At 45.6% G+C, this 19,690-nt stretch overlaps 1 protein-coding gene across 15 annotated transcripts in view; it reads right to left on the minus strand.

Moving 5' to 3' along the window:
• Positions 1–19,690, minus strand: part of CELF6 (CUGBP Elav-like family member 6) — a 179,917-nt gene that overhangs the window by 85,880 nt on the left and 74,347 nt on the right. For 3 of the 15 annotated variants that reach the window (XM_078380958.1, XM_020803670.3, XM_020803669.3), the window contains exon 1: positions 3,111–3,360. The exons of 10 other annotated variants lie outside the window; for them this stretch is intronic. In XM_078380958.1, the coding sequence (XP_078237084.1) occupies positions 3,111–3,335 (225 nt within the window). In that variant the 5' untranslated portion in view covers positions 3,336–3,360. Of the gene's footprint in view, positions 1–3,110; positions 3,362–19,690 lie in introns of those variants that run through there. 2 more of the 15 variants (XM_078380960.1, XM_078380957.1) reach the window with 2 other exon arrangements.

Below are 19,690 nucleotides of genomic sequence, written 5' to 3' on the forward strand. Positions count from 1 at the left end.
TCCCACCTCTAAGGTCATCAGCAAGTTAAGAAGACTGAGAAGCCTATAGACTAGAGACGGGCATGAACTAAACGGCAAACCGAAAATCCCCCTGCGAAGTAGACTGGTTTGTGGTTCGCTTCGTGCAAGTCGTTTTGCTGAAATGAAACGAATCAACCGAACTTTCGTCCGCTCGGTGCTTCGCTTCGCTTTGGCAAAACGGATGTCCTCACCTCCTTCTTCCCGCTGCCCCTCTCGCCTCCCATCCTGGTCCTGCCACCTCCTCCTCTTCCTCCTCCTCCTCCGTCACCACCATCTTCAGCGACAGTGGCCTGGTTTCCCTTCTGGAAGCTGGGCTGGCTGTCTCTGCACCTGCACAGGCTTATCCGTTGATAGCCATGCGCATGTGCAGAAACAGGAGTCCTGGCCCCCAGGAGGAGGAGGAAGGAGGAAGAGGAGGAGGTGGCAGGACCACGGAAGGAGGCAATGGGAGAAGGGGGCAGGTGGGCGACAGTCAGGGTAGTGTTAGTTTTTCCAGAGCTACCCCCGAACCACTCCGATTCGTTGTTTATCTGGTTCATGCCCATCTTTAGTACAGACTAAATCCAGGAATGTAGGATTCTGCCTTATACTCAACTCAACTAGATCAACTAGAACTATGCCTTATACTTAAGACATAGTTCTAGTTGATCCAGTTAGCCCAATATTGTCAACCTTGACTCTCAACAGCTCTCTAGGGTTAGAGGTTTTTCCAGCCCTGCCTGGAGATGCTAGACGTTGAACCTCTGCAACACACATGCTGTTCCACGGAGCTAGCTGCACGGGGGAAGTCCTATCGAAAAGCCATGAATGCAGAAACACTCTCCTGTGGTTCACATCTGCTAACTGGAAATTCAAGGTACTGAACAAGGTACTCTGGCTTTGGAGGTTCTACAGCGATGGCAACTAAGACATAGTTCTACAGGTATTTGTTGCGTTTTTGTGCATTTTTCATTGAAAAATAGAAATGGGGGGGAGGACATGCCCACTAAGAAGCAGGGAGGGGAAGAAAGGTTTGGGTGGAGGACGATCAGATCTCACTGAATTGTTAGGAACCATTTTTGACTATGCTTTTGTAGGTCTTTTGGAAGACATCACCTGTGGATCTTCTCTCCATCCATAAACCCTACCATCATCCTACAGAGCACAAGAACCTCTCCTTTACTGATGATCTAATGCTTCTGTTCAGAACATGACTCTGATCTCCTACAGCCAGCCAGAAGTCAGTTCCCATCAAAGGTGGTAGCAAGGAGAACTCCTTGCTGGAGCCATCATCTTCTGCGTTGGCATCTATGTCAACCCAAGCTGGCAGGCCCAAGCAATGTGCACGGCGCCCAACCTATCCCAAGTGGGATGTGAAGATAAGCAGAACAGAGTGGGTTTTTTGGGCTCTTTGGCCGTGTCCCGAAGGTTGTTCTTCCTAACGTTTCGCCAGTCTCTGTGGCCGGCATCTTCAGAGGACAAATTGCTTTGCTGGGCAATACTTGGACAAGTAAGCAGAGTTATTTTGGGGCTAATGGTGCGAGAGCCGAGACCATCAGTAGAAATGAATTTTGGACTTGTCTTGCGGAGTGTTCTGTGAGCACCTCAGCCCAGGAACCAGAATGACTTAAGGCGGGTTAATTAAAACAAACAAAAGGGAAAAAAAAAACACCGATTTATACTCAATCAATTTTTTAAAAAAACGTGGGGACCAGTGTTTACGAAATTGTCTTTCTTGGTCACTGATTGCTTTTTACACTCAAGAGCATTAAGGCAAGCTTCAGTTCATAGAAGGGACCGATCCAGTGTCCCGACCTTGTGGAGGAAAGGGGGCCAATATGGGTTGGGAGCAGGATGAAGCCGAATTAGAAAAGGGTGGTACCCAGGACAGAGACCTGTTCCCTTCCCTGCTCCTCCATCCAACACTCACTCGGCCCAAAGTTTGGGCTTTCTTGGCACCCCTGGGGGTACAGAGCCCCCCTTTCCCAGGACCAGAGGCCAGGTGTGCAGGGGGAGGGACTTCCTGCTTTGGCTCGTTCGTTTCCTGTCTGGATCCCAGTCCCTCCATCCTTTGCCACACCTTTGCTCTCTTGACTCCCATCTTCCACACCCTTCTAGTCTCTGTGGAGCACGTGGAGCGGGGGGGGGGGGATTGCCGGCTGGAAGGCGCCCCAACAAAGAAATACGAGCGAGATGGAAGGCCGTCGCCTGGGAAAAGCTGCTCCTCTAGACATCTCCGATCTCCTGCCCTCCATTTTGGCTGTTAATATATAACTAGCAGGAACCACACCCACATGGGCAGGAAGGGACTCTCCAAGCGCCTCGGAGCTGAAGCACACTTGATCCCCCCCCCAGACACTGCCCTCAACCCCCCCCCGGCCGCCACCCCCAAAGCCAGGCAAACCGACTTCCACCTCTGTGCCAGGAAAAAACACACACTCCGTGGTGAGGATGGTACCCAGAGCATCGTGTGCATCCATCCACCTCTCCAATCAGACAGAACAGACCCTGCTAGGGGGATTCACAAGGAACACCTGGGCATGCTCCCCCTCCCCAGGGACGTGGACCGGGGTGGGGGGGGGAGAGGGGTGTGCTCCGAAAGGTTCTGGCTAGCCTTAAGGAAGAAAAAAAAATCAGATCCAGCCCAATAAATAGCAAAGACCCTTTCTCTTCCCCCCCCCGCTCCCCCGTCCACACAAACAGTGCTCCGGGATCTGTCAGTCCCAGTCCCACCCCCTCGGCGCAGTCGTGCCCCCCCTCCACCTCATCCCGGCCAGGATGCCTCCTGCCTGAGATGCTCTGTTTGCCCACCCCCTGGACGAATTCCCTGGGGAGGCAGATGCACCCTCCCCCTCCGGCAGGTGCATGAAGCCGAGCAAGAGGGCAGGGGAGCCCTAGTGGTAAGGCAGCTGGGGGGGGGGTTGTCCAGAGGATGGGTGTGGGGGGGTGGCCTTCTCTCTCTCTCTTTCTCTTTCTCTCCCTGTTTTCCAGCTCGCAGCTTGATTCCAGACAAAGGCCACAAAAGACCCAGACAAAGGCACACAAGAAAGACGATGGGGGGGGGGGAGCAGAAGGGAGAGGGGGGGAAGCAAAGGAAGGATTCCGCCTACCTCGATGCAGAGGAACTTAGAGCCGGCTGGCATCCAAAGGAGGGGTGCCTGGCTGGCCGGGGCAGGCACCGGCTGGGGTAGCTGCATGATCCCCAGCTCCTTCCGCTGCTGCCACTGCCGTTCTCCAGGAGGTGCGGGCACATAGGCAAACACGCGCACCCTCGCGCTCTCCCTCGCACACACGCGCATGCATGCATCCACACACACACACACACTCACACACATACAGAGCTGGCGGTGCTGCTGAATACATCACAGTGTCAGCCACTGGCAGGATTGGGGGAGGGGTGGGGGGGGGAAACGTCTCCCAGCTTTGCCAAGGGAAGTGCAGCTGGCTGGTTGGAAGGAATATTTCTCTCTCTCTCTCTCTCTCTCTCTCTCTCTCTCTCTCTGCCTGCCTGCCTCCCTTTCTCCCTCTCTCTCCGAGCATCCCTACTCTCCCTGCATAACCGGCCCTTTTGCCGATGATCAACAGACCCACCTCGGAGGTCGGTGGCATAAGAGAAAGCACCGCTTGGCATCCAGAGCAACAGAAAGCAGCCGGAGACGGATCCGGCCTTCTCGGTGAAAGGCATGGGCTCTGGGCGCCTTCCTGCCTTGGCTTTGTACCTCTCTCCCTAACACAGAGCCCACCTCCCAAAATGCAAATGCTTCACTAAAGAAATCCACATTCGGAAGGCCAAATAAACAAAGAACCCCCCCAAGCTGGCATGAGCCGCTGTTGCTAAAATAAAGGACTGGGAGAAAGAAGGGACATTAGCTTTGAGAAAAGAAGACTAAGGGGAGAGAGGAGAGCCCTTCCCAAATACTTGAAAGGTAGTCATCTAGAGGAGGAGCAGGATCTCTTGTCGATTGTCCCAGAGGGCAGGACACATCATCATGGGCTCCAAGCTACAGGAAGCCAGATTGAGGCTGAATATCAAGAAAAACTCCTTAACTGTTAGAGCCGCACAACGATGGAACCTATGACTCTGGGAGATGGTGAGCGCTCGAACACTGGAGGCATTCCAGAGAAAACTGGACCACCATCTGTCAGATCTGCTTTGGTTTGGATTCCTGCCTTGAACAGGGGATCAGACTAGATGACCTCATAGGCCCCTTCCAGCTCCATGGTTCTACGATTGTATGATTACAGATCAAGACTTGAGATGACTTTGAAAGAAGAGGTGAGAAATACATGGCTTCCGAATTTCTACTAGTCATGGTGGGTATTTGGAACCTCCAGTATCAGAGGCATTCCACCTCTTGCTTTGGAACATGGGTGAGACAGTGCCGCAGCCATGTCATGCTTGTGGGGGGCACCTTTTTTGGCTTGTACGGAAAGCAGAACACTGGGCTACATAGGCCTTTCGCCTGACTCAGGGCCCTCCATCAGCAGGTCATTTTAAAAAACAGACATTTTCGTGGGAGAGGCTGCCCGAGTCATCGGTTGCCTTTTCTCCCAACTACTGGGTTCAGAAAATAAATACAGGGCAGAACTGTTCCCCCACCTCTCAAATATTAAATATTCTATACCAAAAATAAAAGTTGGGTTTTGCCTGGTGAACTTGCAGATGTAAAAGAGATATATTGGCAAAAGCTACCTTGCTTATCTTAGAAGCTTCAGCAGAAGACAGAATAGGAGCAGGTGCTCTCCTAGATATGCAGTGGCTTTTTAGATTCTGGGCATCTCCAGCAAACGTTCCACCCCTGATCGGGTTGACCACGATAGAGGTACACACTGAAAGGTATAGAGCCCCACCCCCCCAGAAATGGCTTTTTGAGGAAATCTTTGAAATCCTAGCATGGAAACCCATTTTCTTTCCAGAATATTTTGCGATTTTCTTTTTCCATAATGTGCCAAAATGGTTTGCTACCGAACAGTTCAAATTCCGAGGCTTGTAAGCAGAAAGGAAATCTCCACGGAATGCGTTGCGGCTCTAAACCCCACCTTTCGAACAAACTCCAGAACAAACCATTTTTTCAAGAGGAGCAAAAAAAAAGGTGCAAAAAGGTTGATGGTATCGGGTAAAACCTTGCGTCATTTGGATGGTGGAAAAAACTCTGAAACCATAAGCAATTGACCCGGTACTCTTACAGAAGCTGATATCCTGTTTTTTAAGAGCAGCATTTTATCTCACACCTAAGAAATGAGAAGGAGCTATTAAGAACTCAGACCACCGGTATAATATGTGTTCCACGACTCATGCATGAAATGAGAGTGGAAATTGTTTTTCAGATCAACTTTCCTCCCTTATTCTTGGTTATGGAAGCAGAGGTTGGAAAAGTTACCTTTTTTGACTACAGCTGCCAGAATCCCCTAGCCAGCAGAAAGAGAATGAGTTACCCAATGACTTCCATGACTCAGAGAGGAACCTGTATCATCCAGAGGACAGGAGAGATCTGAGGATGTGAGGAATCCCCCCACCCTTTCTGGAGGGACTACATTTCCCATAATCCAGCATGTTCAGTTGCCAGACTAGCTGGCAGATTCTGGGACCTATCGTCCCAAAATGGAATTCCACCCCCCCCCCACACACATACTATGGTTTCATGCTCAAATCCTCCTCGTCCTGGCCTTAATCACAGTTAAGTCTCCTTAATACCACTGAATCATTATCACGGCTTTGAAACCAAGAAAATAAATTGATTTCATGCCCCAAGGAAATTACATTACTGATAATTTAAAGATGCAATGACAGAAAAGGGGAATGCAACTCAATCCTATGTAGCTTCTCTTGGAAGCAAGACCCACAAGGTTCAATGGTACGTTCTCCCAGGGAGTTGCATCCATAAGAGCTGTCGCTTTCAAGAAGGAAAGAGATCATGATAGGAATGGATCTCGAATAAAACCCCATGGTGTTTACATTTCAGCTTCATGCTGTCAGCCTGCTTCAATTCCCATCCTTCTCCATTATGGTACATTTATTTCAGTTTATTTTATTTTTTCCAGAATGAGGTTTCAAATGAAGAACAAATCACCAGACAAGCCATTACACAGAAATATATGAGGCCATCAAAGATGAATTACAGATGGGAAAAGCCATTCTTCCTGCCATTCAAACCAGCGTTTCCTCCAAAAAACGAATAACAAAGTGGCCAAGCCATCATGAAAGGAAAGCTTTTCCTTCGCAAATCGTTGTTAGATTCATTCCTCGGACCTATTTTGGAAACACTCTAAATGCAATTGCTATTGTCATCTCCGACTTAAGAGCGAGGCAACCCTATGAATGAGCAGTTGCTGGAATGTCATATCATTGAAACCCTTGGTCAACTTTTGGGGTATTTGAGGCAGGGGTTTCTTTCATTGAGTCCATCCATCTATTATTCGGTCTTCCTCTTTTCTTCCTGCCTCCAACTTTTCTCAGCCTTCTTGTCTTTCTCAGCAAGTCTTGGCTTCTCACTTTTGCATCACGTTCCCTTCTAGAGAGAGTTCAGGCTTGATTAGATATGCAACCCACTTATTTGTATTTTTGGTCATCCATCGTATTAGCAAAGCTCTCCTCCAGCACTATATTCCAAACGAAATAACTTTCCCCCTTTGTCTGCTTTCTTCGCTGTCCGGCTTTCACATCTGCACAGAATAATAGGGAACACCATAATCTTCACTTTGGTCTCCAGTAAAACATCCTTATACCTGTAGGTCTTTCCCTTCACAGCTACCATTTTTACTACAACTGCTTAACACCTGTATGATACTTTCACATGCTCAAAGCCTTTGTTGCAATAATTACAACAACCACGTTAAATTAAAGTAGCTTTCTTCTCTTCTGGCTTAACAGATTGGAAAACTGAGAAGAAAATAGCTTGCTTAAGGCCACCCGTGAATTACAGTAGTCGATAACGCAACATTTGAATTGGGGGCTTCCTGATTCAAAGCTTGGTCTTGTCAAATATGTTGTTATGTGTTGTCAAATCACCTCTGGCTTACGGTGACCCTATGAATGAGCAATCTCAAGAATGACTTGTCATCAACAGCCTGTTCAGCTCTTGGAAACTCAAGCCTGTGGGTTCCTTTTGGGGAGTCGGTCCATCTCACATTTGGTCCTCCTCTTTCCTTACTGCCTTCTATCCTTCCCAGCGTTATCGTCTTTTCCAGAGAATCCAGAGCCTTTCCATAATGTGCCCAATGTAGGACAGCCTCAGAACTCAACATTTTTGCCTCCAGGGATAGTTCAGGCTTGATTTGATCTTGATTTGTTCATCTTTCTGACAGTCCAGGGTATCAGCCAAGTTCTTCTCCTCCACTACTGGTATCCCCATCTTTGAACTGCCTGATGAAGAATTGTGATTTTATACTATACTATACACTTGTCATCCCAGAAGTTAAGCATAAAGATAGACTGCTGTTCATCAACTATCTGTTTTGACCATCCAACACAACAATATGTTATTTTGTATTCTCGAAGGCTTGCATGGCTGGGATCCGATGGTTGTTGGGGTTTTTTCAGGCTTGTTTGGCCGTGTTCTTAAGGTTTTTCTTCCTAACGTTTCACCAGTCTCTGTGGCCGGCATCTTCAGAGGACAGGAGTCAGAACTCCTGTGCTTCTTTTCAGGAGATTGGGTGATTATGGTGATCAGCGTCTAAAACTCAGCAAAGCCTGGCTCCCAACACTGAAAAATACAGACTGCAAAAGATCAACAAACTCTACCCAGCCACAAGTGATCACTGCACACAAAAGACCAGCTAACGACACCCATGAATCATAGTGACAGATTGTCTCTCCCCCTTATCACAACAATACACCCACAACAAAAACACGCTGATCACCATAATCACCCAATCTCCTGAAAAGGACAAAAGCTGTTCCCACAGCTATAAATACTCAACTATCCAAGAAACTGCAACAGAGCATAAACAGAGTTCTGACTCCAGTCCTCTGAAGATGCCGGCCACAGAGACTGGTGAAACGTTAGGAAGAAAAACTTTAAGAACATGGCCAAACAGCCCAGAAAACGCACAACAACCAATATGTTATTTATTGGCTTTCCTCTTCCTATCAGAACTTCAGGTCAAAAAATGAACAATGGATTTAGGAAACAAGGGTTCTTTAGAATAATAGTAATAATGATCTTAGAAATGCAGAGCTGGAAGGGACCTTATGGATCATGGAGTCCAGCCTTGTCAAGGAGCCCAGTGGGAGGGATCAAGACCTGAACTGTGGGCTCATGGCTTAGACAAGTCAAAACGTATCAGCTCCAGCCCAATTACTAATATGGGATCCACCTGTGGACATCACCAGAACCAAACTAAAACAGCACTTCAAAGCATGCTTGGTGGAAGAGAAGATGACGGGATCAGAAGTGAAGGTGGGACATCTCTTCACTCTTTGGCTGGCCTCACTCTGCCTGTGAAACTTCACAGATAAATCATCGCCTGGAGAAACAGTATATCAGAGCCAAAAGGACGGTTAACCCCAATCAATTCGCAAAACGTAAAAATAAAATAATTTTTTTAAAAAAAAATCAATGCCAAGCAGGATGCGATTAGAAGCAAACTCCTGTATTTCCTTATAGAAGCAGAGAAGGAAGACAAGTAAGGACTGACCTTTTAAAAATTATTTTATCGCCACTAGGACAAATTCCAAAACTCTCTCCCTGGTGTCATACACAAGGCTCAGAGAAATACCTGGGAAGTTCTTTGAAATGGAAATTCTCTTCCCGCCTCTCATCTTATTTGCCCCTTTCCTTGAGAAGCCAAAAGGGGAAGGAATAAGCTGATAAATTCTTCTGTCTCAATGCCCAGTTAGGAGACATAACTCAAAAAAAGCAGATTTAGCACCTCAGTGTTTGGGTATTTAGCATGGGAAACCTATCATTCCAGTTTTAAGGGGAGCTTATGGATGGACTGAAAGGAGAACAAACCCATCCATTCTGAAGGAAATCAACCCCGAGTGCTCACTGGAAGGACAGATCCTGAAGCAGAGGCTCCAATACTTTGGCCATCTCATGAGAAATCTCCCTGGAAAAGACCCTGATGTTGGGAAAGGGTGAAGGCAGGAGGAGAAGGGGACGACAGAGGACGAGATGGATGGACAGCGTCATCGAAGCGACCAACATGACTTTGACCCAAACACTAACACATGTACACAGCCCTGCATTTTTTTTAAAAAAGGGGGAATTTCTTGGTCCTGACCTCTTACTCACAGGGAATAAATAAGGCACTTATTAGCAAGACTTTACTAATGTTATTTTAAAAAATCGACCTTTTATTTAAAAAAAATCACTTGAAAACTAGAGCAGACACAAACGTGCCTTCTTATTTCCTAAAACAACCCTAAAAATAATGTTTTTCTTTAAAAGTAGCAGACGGAACTCATTATGAACAAAAACCCTAATCTAAATCCACATGGTATTTCCAACTAGAGTTGAATCAATAGCTGAATGTCAGCATTTAGGTAAATCCCATTGATTCAGCTGGTCTGTTTTACTAGGGATTACCAATTGGATTCAGGCCCTAATGTTTACTTCATTTTCATTCAAATGCTAAAAGTTAATGACATTGCCTACCGTTTTTTAAAGTAATAAGCAACATGTTTTAACTTTTTTTTTTGAAGGCGTAGCATGTTGGTCTGTACATGCATATCAAAACTAAACAGAAATGAAAAACACAACCAATCAAACAAAAAATATATATAAAGAGATAAAAATATTGTGATACCTTAAGGATAACGGCTGTATTTTAGTGGGAGCTTTTGTGGATCAACTCCAGAAAGTCTACAGAGGTGGATCTGAGCCACGAAAGCTCTTATTAAAATACAGCAGTCAGTCTTTAAGACACCCTGATCTCTCTCTCTCTCTTGATCTCTCTCTCTGGTTTCTTATTTTGTCTGATAAATTTGAGCATGTTATTTTGAAGATTTAGCCTTAATGAATAGATTCGAGGCTATTCATGTGAGGCTGGAGTGAAACTTGCAGTCAACCCCTGGCAGAAAAAAAGCAGGAATCATTTCTTGGTTGAAAATTCCCACTGGCCCCTCTTTCTAGTGTATAGTCTCCACCCCTCTGCTGGCCATCTCTTCTCTCTCTGCTTCCTGTCTTCAATGTATGTGAAGTATCTGGAGAGGCAAAGTTCTGAGGCTGGCTCCCGTTTTTTAGTTGACAGTATTCTTTGAAAAGTACCAAAATGATGCTTAGTTGCACAATGGACATGAATAAGAGATCAGAAATCACAATAAGACAGAAACCCTCAAATCACTTCAGTCTACCAGGACACTTTCGTCAAGATATGGAAGTCACGATTCTGAAGAAGGAAAATTACAGAGCAATAATCCAAGGGAAAAGTGAAGATAAAATATATACAAATGCTGGAACCCATATCAATGGATTAAATATTAGCTAGCGTTTCTTACTGAATGTAATAACCACGTTGTTATCTACTGTTCCTTTCCAATTCGCCAGATCCACCTTTTCAGAACAAGGCTCAAAGATAAATTCTATCATTCTGTACATTGGCACATGTTGTTCCTCTGTTGTTTTCTTTAATCATTGTTACTGTTTACAGAACTAAATACCAAACAGGGATCATTACTAGGTGTGAAATGCAACCAAACCCCAATGTCCCTTCATCTTATAACCTTGCATGAATGTTTTACCATGTAGTCTCTGTATTCCAACTTCTATGTCTGATGAAGTGGACGTGTTCCACGAAAGTTTACTTTAAAACAGAGCAGTTAGTCTTTGTGGTGCCACAATGTCTCTCTTTTTTTGCTTCTGTTTTGTGTTTCTTGCTAAAACAATTTCACATGTTTATCTTCCTCTAAACAAACATTTCTTTTTCCCTAGTGAATAATGCTTTTAGTAATTCTGGTTCTTAGCTTCTACTCTCAGATGTCACCGTGAAACAATCAGATTTAATTTGTGCAGCTGCTTTCTGCTTTGACCACATCCGTCCAAAGTTGATTCCATTCAATTGTCTGAATGCAAGCTCCATATACCTTTTGCTGGCCACCGATGACTGTGTTACTTCGTAAAAGTCCAGGACAGAAAACCCACAAGAACTTGTATTCCAACAGTGTGGCCGCCCCAAAGAATTGAGACCCAAAAACACATTTAAAAATATCTGCCCCAAAACAAAAATATGTTATGGTTTAATCTTATATAAATGTCTACAAGAAAAGTACACATGCAATACAATTGAACAAATTTCAGCAGTCTTCATCAGCGGTACAAGATGGAGTTCCTTACAAGAAAAGATAAATAACAGGAACATGAATAATGAAGCTTCTTGAGGATACATGGCGGGGGGGAAGGCAAATTAGAAAAATCCATCAAACAGCCAGAAAAGATTCATGAAGATATTCTAAAACAACACTCATCCTTTGATATCTCAATATTTTAGGTTCTATAAACCAGATTTGTGAAACCATGGATTGATAAAGCTTGTACCAAAAGCAATTAGATGTCTCTGTGTTAATTTTTAAATTAGTCATTATGTTACGGTTGTGATTTACTCTGGAAATTATTAGGCTTGGAAAAGATGTTCCAAAAGGCCCCCAATGAGAATCGAAACTTCGAAGGGATACCATGCTTAAATCCTGATGACCAATCGCCATTCAAAGCAATCTAATCTGCATAATCCCAGAAATCAGAGAAATTCATGCTGTGATACTCAGAGGCTTGCATTAGTTAAAGATTTTTCCTTTGAAATCACAGGCTGGAATGTCTCTTTTTGATTTTTAGAGGGCTGCAAATATATCTGTTTAAAAAACTGCTATAGACATGGCTCTTCTCTTTATGCTCATGAGCGTGATTACACCCATGTTTGAATCGGGTTTAGCATGTTTTAAATCAATTTTTTAAAAGGTGACTATGTGGTGCACATGGAAGCATGGATTGTTTTGACAAGCAATTATGTTATTCTAATTGGAAGCGATATATTTTACTCTTCCACCAGAGAGTCATTTATTTCAACTTGGATTTCGAATTATTTTGATTTTTTTTTTGCATGTATGAATGCCTCTCTTGGTGTAAATTGTGTCTGTGGGGTTTGTCACTTACTGGTCAGCCTAGTCAGATTCAGCTCCAGCTCCCTATCTCCAGCCTTTGCAAGCCTAGTCAGTTTCAGCCCTAACTTGGCTTCCCTCCCTTAACCAGACTAGCAGTCTGAGTTGGGTGACTCCTTCCTTTGCAAGCCTAGGCAGGTTCAGCCCCTGGTCAGTTTCAGCTACAGTTTGGTGTATTCCTCCTTTGGAAGTCTACCAGCCCCAGGGCCATGTCTCCCTCCTTCATAAGCCTTGTCAGTTTCAGCCCAGTTTTAATTTTTTTTTCTATCAGTCATTCTGTTCTAGTAGTATTTCAGATTGCAAGAAATACAAATATATATTAAAAATAATAGCACAGCAGCTCTGGCTAGCGGCTGCAAGAGGCAGCCAGCGCAAGGGCAGGTGGGAGTGGGACAAAGCCTCAAATACAAGAATTCCAAAAGTTCATATCGCCCCCCCCCCCACAACTGATATACAACCCAGTTTTAGAATGGATTAAACATTTTTTCAAGAGGATGAACACACTGACACAGAAACCATGTGACTTTAAACAGACTTCAAAAATTCCAGTTCCTCTCCTGATTTACTGTATTTCAGTCATGTAATTGAAGCAGAGACATCACCTTGCCGACAAAGGTTCGCATAGTCAAAGCTATGGTTTTTCCAGTAGCAATCTATGGAAGTGAGAGCTGGACCGTAAAGAAGGCTGACCGCCGAAGAATTGATGCTTTTGAATTGTGGCGCTGGAGGAGGCTCTTGAGAGTCCCCTGGACTGCAAAGAGAACAAACCTATCCATTCTGAAGGAAATCAACCCTGAGTGCTCACTGGAAGGACAGATCATGAAGCTGAGGCTCCAATACTTTGCCCATCACATGAGAAGAGAAGACTCCCTGGAAAAGACCCTGATGTTGGGAAAGTGTGAAGGCGAGAGGAGAAGGGGACGGCAGAGGATGAGATGGTTGGACAGTGTCATTGAAGCCACCAACATGAATTTGACCCAACTCCGGGAGGCAGTGGAAGACAGAAAGGTGTGGCGTGCTCTGGTCCATGGGGTCACAAAGAGCCGGACACAACTTAACGACTAAACAACAACAACAATCGTGTAACCGAACTAGCCCAAGCTCATCCAGTGAACTTTATGCTTGAGTATAAACTCTAGCCCAACATTTTAACCACTAGACTATCCTGCCCCACACCTGTATTCTATACCACAAATGAAGACTGTGGCATGTTTGCCTTTGTTGTTGCATCATTTTAATTTATTTATTTTATTTATTAATGAAACCACCGCTCGTTTTGACATTAGAGTATCTGTGCTTCTGCGCGTGTTTGGATCTTGGGTCCTTGTGACAGGAAAACCAGGAGCAGAGACTCCCCTCAGTTCCAGATAATTACTTCCTTTACTTGTCTCACTGTTTGGAAAAATATTAAATTTGTGGATGACAACTCTATAAATGCGTTTAACTGGTCCACCTCTAACTGACAAGCATGAGTGGGGAAACTCTTCAAATAGGCTCCCAATTCTCAGCAAAATGAAGCAAACCCTGGAATAGGGGTGTAAACAGCACAGCCTCTGCTATCTGCTTGCTCTTCCTCAAACTCAATCAAACCCATACACCCAAAAGACTTTGAACGCATCACGTTCAGAAATTCGGTTTAATTGTTTGTTGATCATTGGCATGGTGTGGCTCTTAAGGAGGGCAACGGCTCGTTAGCAATCACAGACAATCATGACTCTAGGAGGCTCCGGAGAGGTCAGGATTTAGTAAACAGGGACTTGAGGATGAGTCATATTTCAACAAAGTGGTATTTTTCAGCTTTCATTGGGCTGAGAAACCAATTTTTATCCCCATCTGCAGGAGAGAATCCAGCTTTAATTTAGGATTGCATAGGTACTCCTTTCTCTTTTCACTCATCAAATAAGGCTCAAATAAATATGCTCTGTCAAGTCAATCCTGGTTCAACGAAACCCTGCTTAGAGTCTTCCACCCGTTAAGGACTCAGAACTGATTTAGCAGTCCCTGCTTCTGGGGCCCCTCCAGGACTGAGCAGTGTGGCTGAGGACCACACAGGGTGACTTTCCTGCTAGGAAGGCATCATGGGACTTCCCACTTAGGTTCTGACAGCCAGGTTCTCCAACCCACTGAGCTATCTAGCCAGATGTCCAAACTCCACTAATGGGACCGGCAAGAAAATTTCAGCATGCTCCCGGCCACCTTTCCCACTTTCCTCTCTTCCCTCTGCGGCCTTCATGGGGGTCTCTTTCTCAAGGTTGTTCTGAGTTTTAATTTCTGCCCACCCCGGGGTCCCCCGCAGTCCGCTAGAGTCTACTGCATGCATGGTGCCTTTCTGACTCCATCAGGATTAACACAGCATGGGTTTGCCGTCGATATAGAGAAATGAGCCCTACAGCAAAATGTTGCAGCATGGGGTGCTCTTGGTCAGAGTTTTGGCTAGACTGGTTAAGGGGGTTTGCCGTCCAACAGCATCTTGAGGGCCACAAAGTCTTCATCAATGGTTTAGCCAGAAGAACGTCAAGGGGGGGGAATAAGAGGAGAGGTCTTCAAAATCTGAGGAGCGTCAGACACCCTGAGACTCGCTCTTTGTTCCTTTGGAGTACAAGACTAGAACAAATTGGTGGAAACTGCAGTGGAGTAAATTTCAGAAACGTTTTAGGACAAACTCTGAAAGGGCACAAACTGTTCAGCTTTGGAACAGACTGTTTTGGGAGAGAGTGGGCCCTCCTTTCCTTAAGGCACAAAACTGGAGAGGGGATGGCTATCTGTCAGAGATGCTGCCTGAGCATCCGACACAGCGGGTCCTGCTTTGGACAAGGGGCTGGACTAGATGGCCTCTGGGGTGATCTCCAATGGGGCCATATTGTGATGAAAAAAGCCCCAAAAGTCAGTATTGGTCAGAGAGCAGGGAAAATCAAGTCACACAAGTCAAGAGGCTGAACTAGTACAAGGCACTTCTCTATGCAGAGCCTGGATCAGCTCTTTTGTGGATCGGCAGTGCTCAGAAATGAATGTGTCAGCACCATGGACAGAGGGCATAGTTAGAGGATTATGGGAACTGCAGTCCAAGAAGAACTTCCCCAAATGTTGTACCTCTGTTACCTTTGCAGTGTGTCTTTTCAAAGCTGAGAAGGGATCTGCCTTCCTTCCTTTGTTCCTTCCTTCCTTCTTGCCACACAGCTCTCAAAATCAGTCAAACAGGTAAAGGGAGAGCCGTGGAAATCCCCCCTGGAAATCCCCCACTAGCCAGCATGGTGACGGAGTCAGCAATGGAGAGGTCGGGCCAGAATCTCAGGGAGTTTGAATGGCTGAGCAGGGATTCGAATCCAGGCTTCCTGAGCCCCTAATCCATCACTCTGTCCACAACACCACACCAGGTATCCCTTATGACAGGTTACTCCCGAGTTTCCCCCAGCATAGCAACTATTGTTGCTCTTCTCATGGCGCTTACATATTTTATGTTATGTAACATAAAAGCACACAAATGTATACCCTCTTTTGTTTTATCTTGCAGGAACAAGCTTGCATTTTGGGACCTGGATTTCTAAACAAAAGGGGAGAACACGTTATTTTCACCAAGATCCTGACGTGGCCAGGGTTTTCATCTAAGCGTCCTTAAAATAATGATTAATCTGGGCTTTGATGAAGGCAATGATTATGCATATTCTTGGTTTCCAAGGATACTGATGGGGGAAACTTCATCCTAATCTTTATTTTAGAAGCAGCCGGATTGGCTTACGCTTTTTCTCCATCTCTATAAACCCTGTGTGTGCAGCGGGAGAACTTTTTCCTCTCTCCTCCACTCATATTGTGTGTGTGTGTGTGTTTGTGAGTGGGGAGAATAACCAGTGTCGCTGATTCTCTGAAAAAAACACACGGTGGGCGAGGGAGTATCTAGGGCAGTTCTGTCTAAAGCTGGGAAAAGAACGCTTAAGACGTGCAAAAATCGTGGATGATGGTTGTGGCAGTAAAAACAAAATAAAACTGGAGAGCCCCAGGTTGAAAGGGAGTCCCTTCCAGCAGAGCTGGCAAACATTGGGACCGAGGGCCATCAGCGACAGTTCCCATCATCATACATTGCTGGGAGTAACAGGAATGGTAGTGGAACCCATCCAAAGGGTCCCCAGTTGAGGGAGAGCTGCTCTAGAATGCAAGCGCATGCAGCCTATATGGAACCTTCTGCTGGAGTTTGGGGGGCTTTTTTGCAACCACGCATGCTGTTTTTAGTAGCTTTGGCTGGGAGGGACCTTTCTGGGTTGTCCATCTATCTAGAACAGTGGTGCCTCGCTAGACGATTGCTTCGCATAATGATGAATTCGCTTTATGATGAGGATTTCGGAGCGATCTTGTGCTTCGTATAACGATGTGTCCTATGGGTGATTTTTGCTTTACGATGTTAGGGACCTTGCCTCAAAAGATGATTAAATTTTAGGTCCCTGTTTTTCGCTTTACGATGTTTTTGACAGCTTGGTCTTGCTTCGCTAGACGGGTCTTTTAATGGTCGCTGTTTCGTTAGACGGCTGTCTTCGCTTGGGAAACGCGTTTCGCTTAACGATGTTTCCTATGGCGATTTTTGCTTTATGATGACAATCCGTTCCCCATTGGAATGGATTATCAGGTTTTCAATGCATTTCAATGGGAAAACGCGTATCGCAAGACGGTGTTTTTGCTTAACAGCGATTTTCGCATAACAAATTAACATTGTCTTGCGAGGTACCACTGTACTAACCAATTGTTCCCTCCTGACTCTGAATTAAAAAAGAAGCCTGTCTCTCTGCTCCGTGTCTCTTTCCCTCACTTGAGTCTGTCGGGGTCTGTTGCCGAAAGCAGTCACGTTTGTCAGCTGACTGTTTGATCCGTTCTATGGTAAGTAATGTCTCCAAGTGAGTTATGAGACTGCAAGTGCCAGTTAGTGAGAAAAGGGGAGGGGGCTACTACTTTGAGGAACTCGAAGCTCTTCTGCTCTACGAAGCCCTGCACTAGAGGGATTGAAACAGAAATTCAAAACTCTGCAACACCTTCCCCCAGAAGAGGCGTCGTAATAGCTGGAATAATATTTGTGCCTCTTTTTGAATAGTCAGGACTAAATTGTTTCTCAGTTTCCCTTCTTTGCAAAGAAGGCAGTGAGTGTGGATATCAGCTTAAAAGCCCTTTCTATCTGCCAGCAATTTTAATTTGTTAGCAGCCAGAGTCCTCTCGTCTGATATATCCTGTTAACGCGTCGCATTTATATGTGAGCACGGAGATAACATGGCAATGAACAGAGCGACGCAATTAGGTTTTCCCGAGCTCTTGCAACGTGGGGGTGGGAGGGCTGAGAGGCCGACAGAGATGCAGGTTGGCTGATGGCCGGAGAGGACCGGGTAGGGCGGTGGCACCGTATTTTTTTTGTAGAACGCAGCGATGCATGCATTTGGCAGTGCAGCATCAGAAGGCCCAGCTCTCTGCTCAAGGCAAATGTCCACCACATGTGCACAAGTGCAGAAATGATCTACTGGGACAGCCCAGTGTGTGATTATGTAATGTCCCTGGGGTTTTAAGCTCTTCGTGGAACGAGGAGTACTGGGCGGTGACAGCAATGTGGTATAAATCTTGGAGAAGGTCCTTTTTTGGGGGGGGCGACGACAACCTCTAGAATACCCCTCACCCCCATCTGCGCAAGCATTCTGCTACCACCTATGCCGCCCAAGAGCCATTCCTGAACCTACTCTCCTGTAATCCTTGGCCTCCTTTCAAAGCTTTCCTGCAAGGCGCTCAGTTCCTTCTTCAAAGAGAGGCTTGTCCCTTTGATGTCCACTAGCCAAGGACAGAGAGGGAAAGAGGATGGCCCATCCCTCCTTTGGATTTGACTCTGTTGGAGTTTTATTTGCAACCTCGCATGCTGCCTGAACGACTGGGAGAGACCTTTCGGGACTGGGGCGACTGTCTATTTGTCAAGCCAATCATTCCTTCCAACCTTTGAACTCAAATATGGGTGGGTTGGGAAACTCCCTCTCCTTTGGGGGAGTGACTCCTCCCCCGAAGAGTGAGGTTCGCAGCTTGGGCATCTGCCTGGACCCGGATCTCACCATGGAAACAGGTGGCATCTGTGGTCCGGACAGCCCATTTCCATTTTCGGATTGCCCAGCTGCATCCCTATCTAAATGTGGGGGCACTCACGGTGCTGATTCATGCCCTCATAATCTCAAGAATAGACTACTGCAGTGCTCTCTATGTGGGGCTACCCTTGAGGCTGATGCAGAGACTTCAACTGGTCCAGAATTTGGCAGCCAGATTAATAACTGGGGTGAAGAAATTCCAGCACATCTCCCCCGACTCTGGCCGCCTTTCATTGGCTATTGGTTCGTTTCTGCATCGACTTCAAGGTTATGATGATAACATTCAATGCACTAAACAGTTAGGGACCTCGGTACCTATCAGAACGCCTGCTCCCAGCCAGATCTGTCCGTAATACCCGTTCTTCACAGGCAGGACGGTTGAGGGCCTTGACCCCGAAGGAGGTCCAGAGGGAATGAACAAGAAAACGGCCTTCTATGGAACAACATGCCCATTGAGATCCGCCTGACACCCTCGCTGGATGGGTTCAAAAGAAGATTGAAGACCTGGGTCTTCCGCCTTGAGATCTTGGCTTCCCTTTTACCATCCTTTTTGCCATCCTCTCCATCATCCTTTTTTACCACCTTCATTACCATCTGTTTTAATTTACCCTGTTTGGTGATGTATTAATTGATTTTTATTATTTTTGCTGATATTGCTGATATTGTTTTAATATTGTTGCTGATATTGTTGTTAGCCTCCCAGAGTGGCCCGGTTGCCAGATGGTGCAGGATATAAATTCATTCACTCACTCACTCACTCACTCACTCACTCACTCACTCACTCACTCACTCACTCACTCACTCACTCACTCACTCACTCACTCACTCAATCAATCAATCAATCAGTCAGTCAGTCAGTCAGTCAATCAATCAATCAGTCAAGCAAGCAAGCCCTGCATCTCTGCTGAGTGCTTTCCCCTCCCCCTTTCTTGGGTTGGTGGCAGGTTGTTTGCTTGCTGTTGATTTGTTCAGTTGGTTTCTAAGTATGTGTGCAGTAAAGACACTGATTTAAGACCTTTCATAGGCAACAGCCATGCCACTTAAGTTACTTTTGCTAGTATTGAACACAAAGTAATGTTTCTAGTAATAGAAAACCACTACAGTACTTTAAATCTCAAAAACCTATGGTTAGACAATCCAGGGCAAAACAAGAGACAGTGCCGAAAGAAGAGACTCATAGGTCAGAAGACACTCAATTAATTACTGGGCAAGTGTGAAGGATAAACATGAATAGCAGTATTGCTAACAAAGAGAAGGACAAGCAAGTGGGTTTTAGATCAAATCAAGCGTGAACTCCCACTAGAAGCAGAAATAACAAAACTGAGGCTGGACATACCATGAAAGAACAAAACTCACCAGAAAAGATAACGTTGATAATAAAATTTGAAGGGAGTAGGAAAAGAGGAAGACCTAGCATCAGATGGATTGATTCAATGAAGGAAGCCATGGCCTTTGGTCTGCAAGATGTAAGTAGAGCTGTAATTGGCAGGATCTCTTGGAG

The sequence above is a fragment of the Pogona vitticeps genome, chromosome 12, assembly GCF_051106095.1.
Source record: "Pogona vitticeps strain Pit_001003342236 chromosome 12, PviZW2.1, whole genome shotgun sequence".
In the NCBI taxonomy this organism is placed as follows: Eukaryota; Metazoa; Chordata; class Lepidosauria; order Squamata; family Agamidae; genus Pogona; species Pogona vitticeps.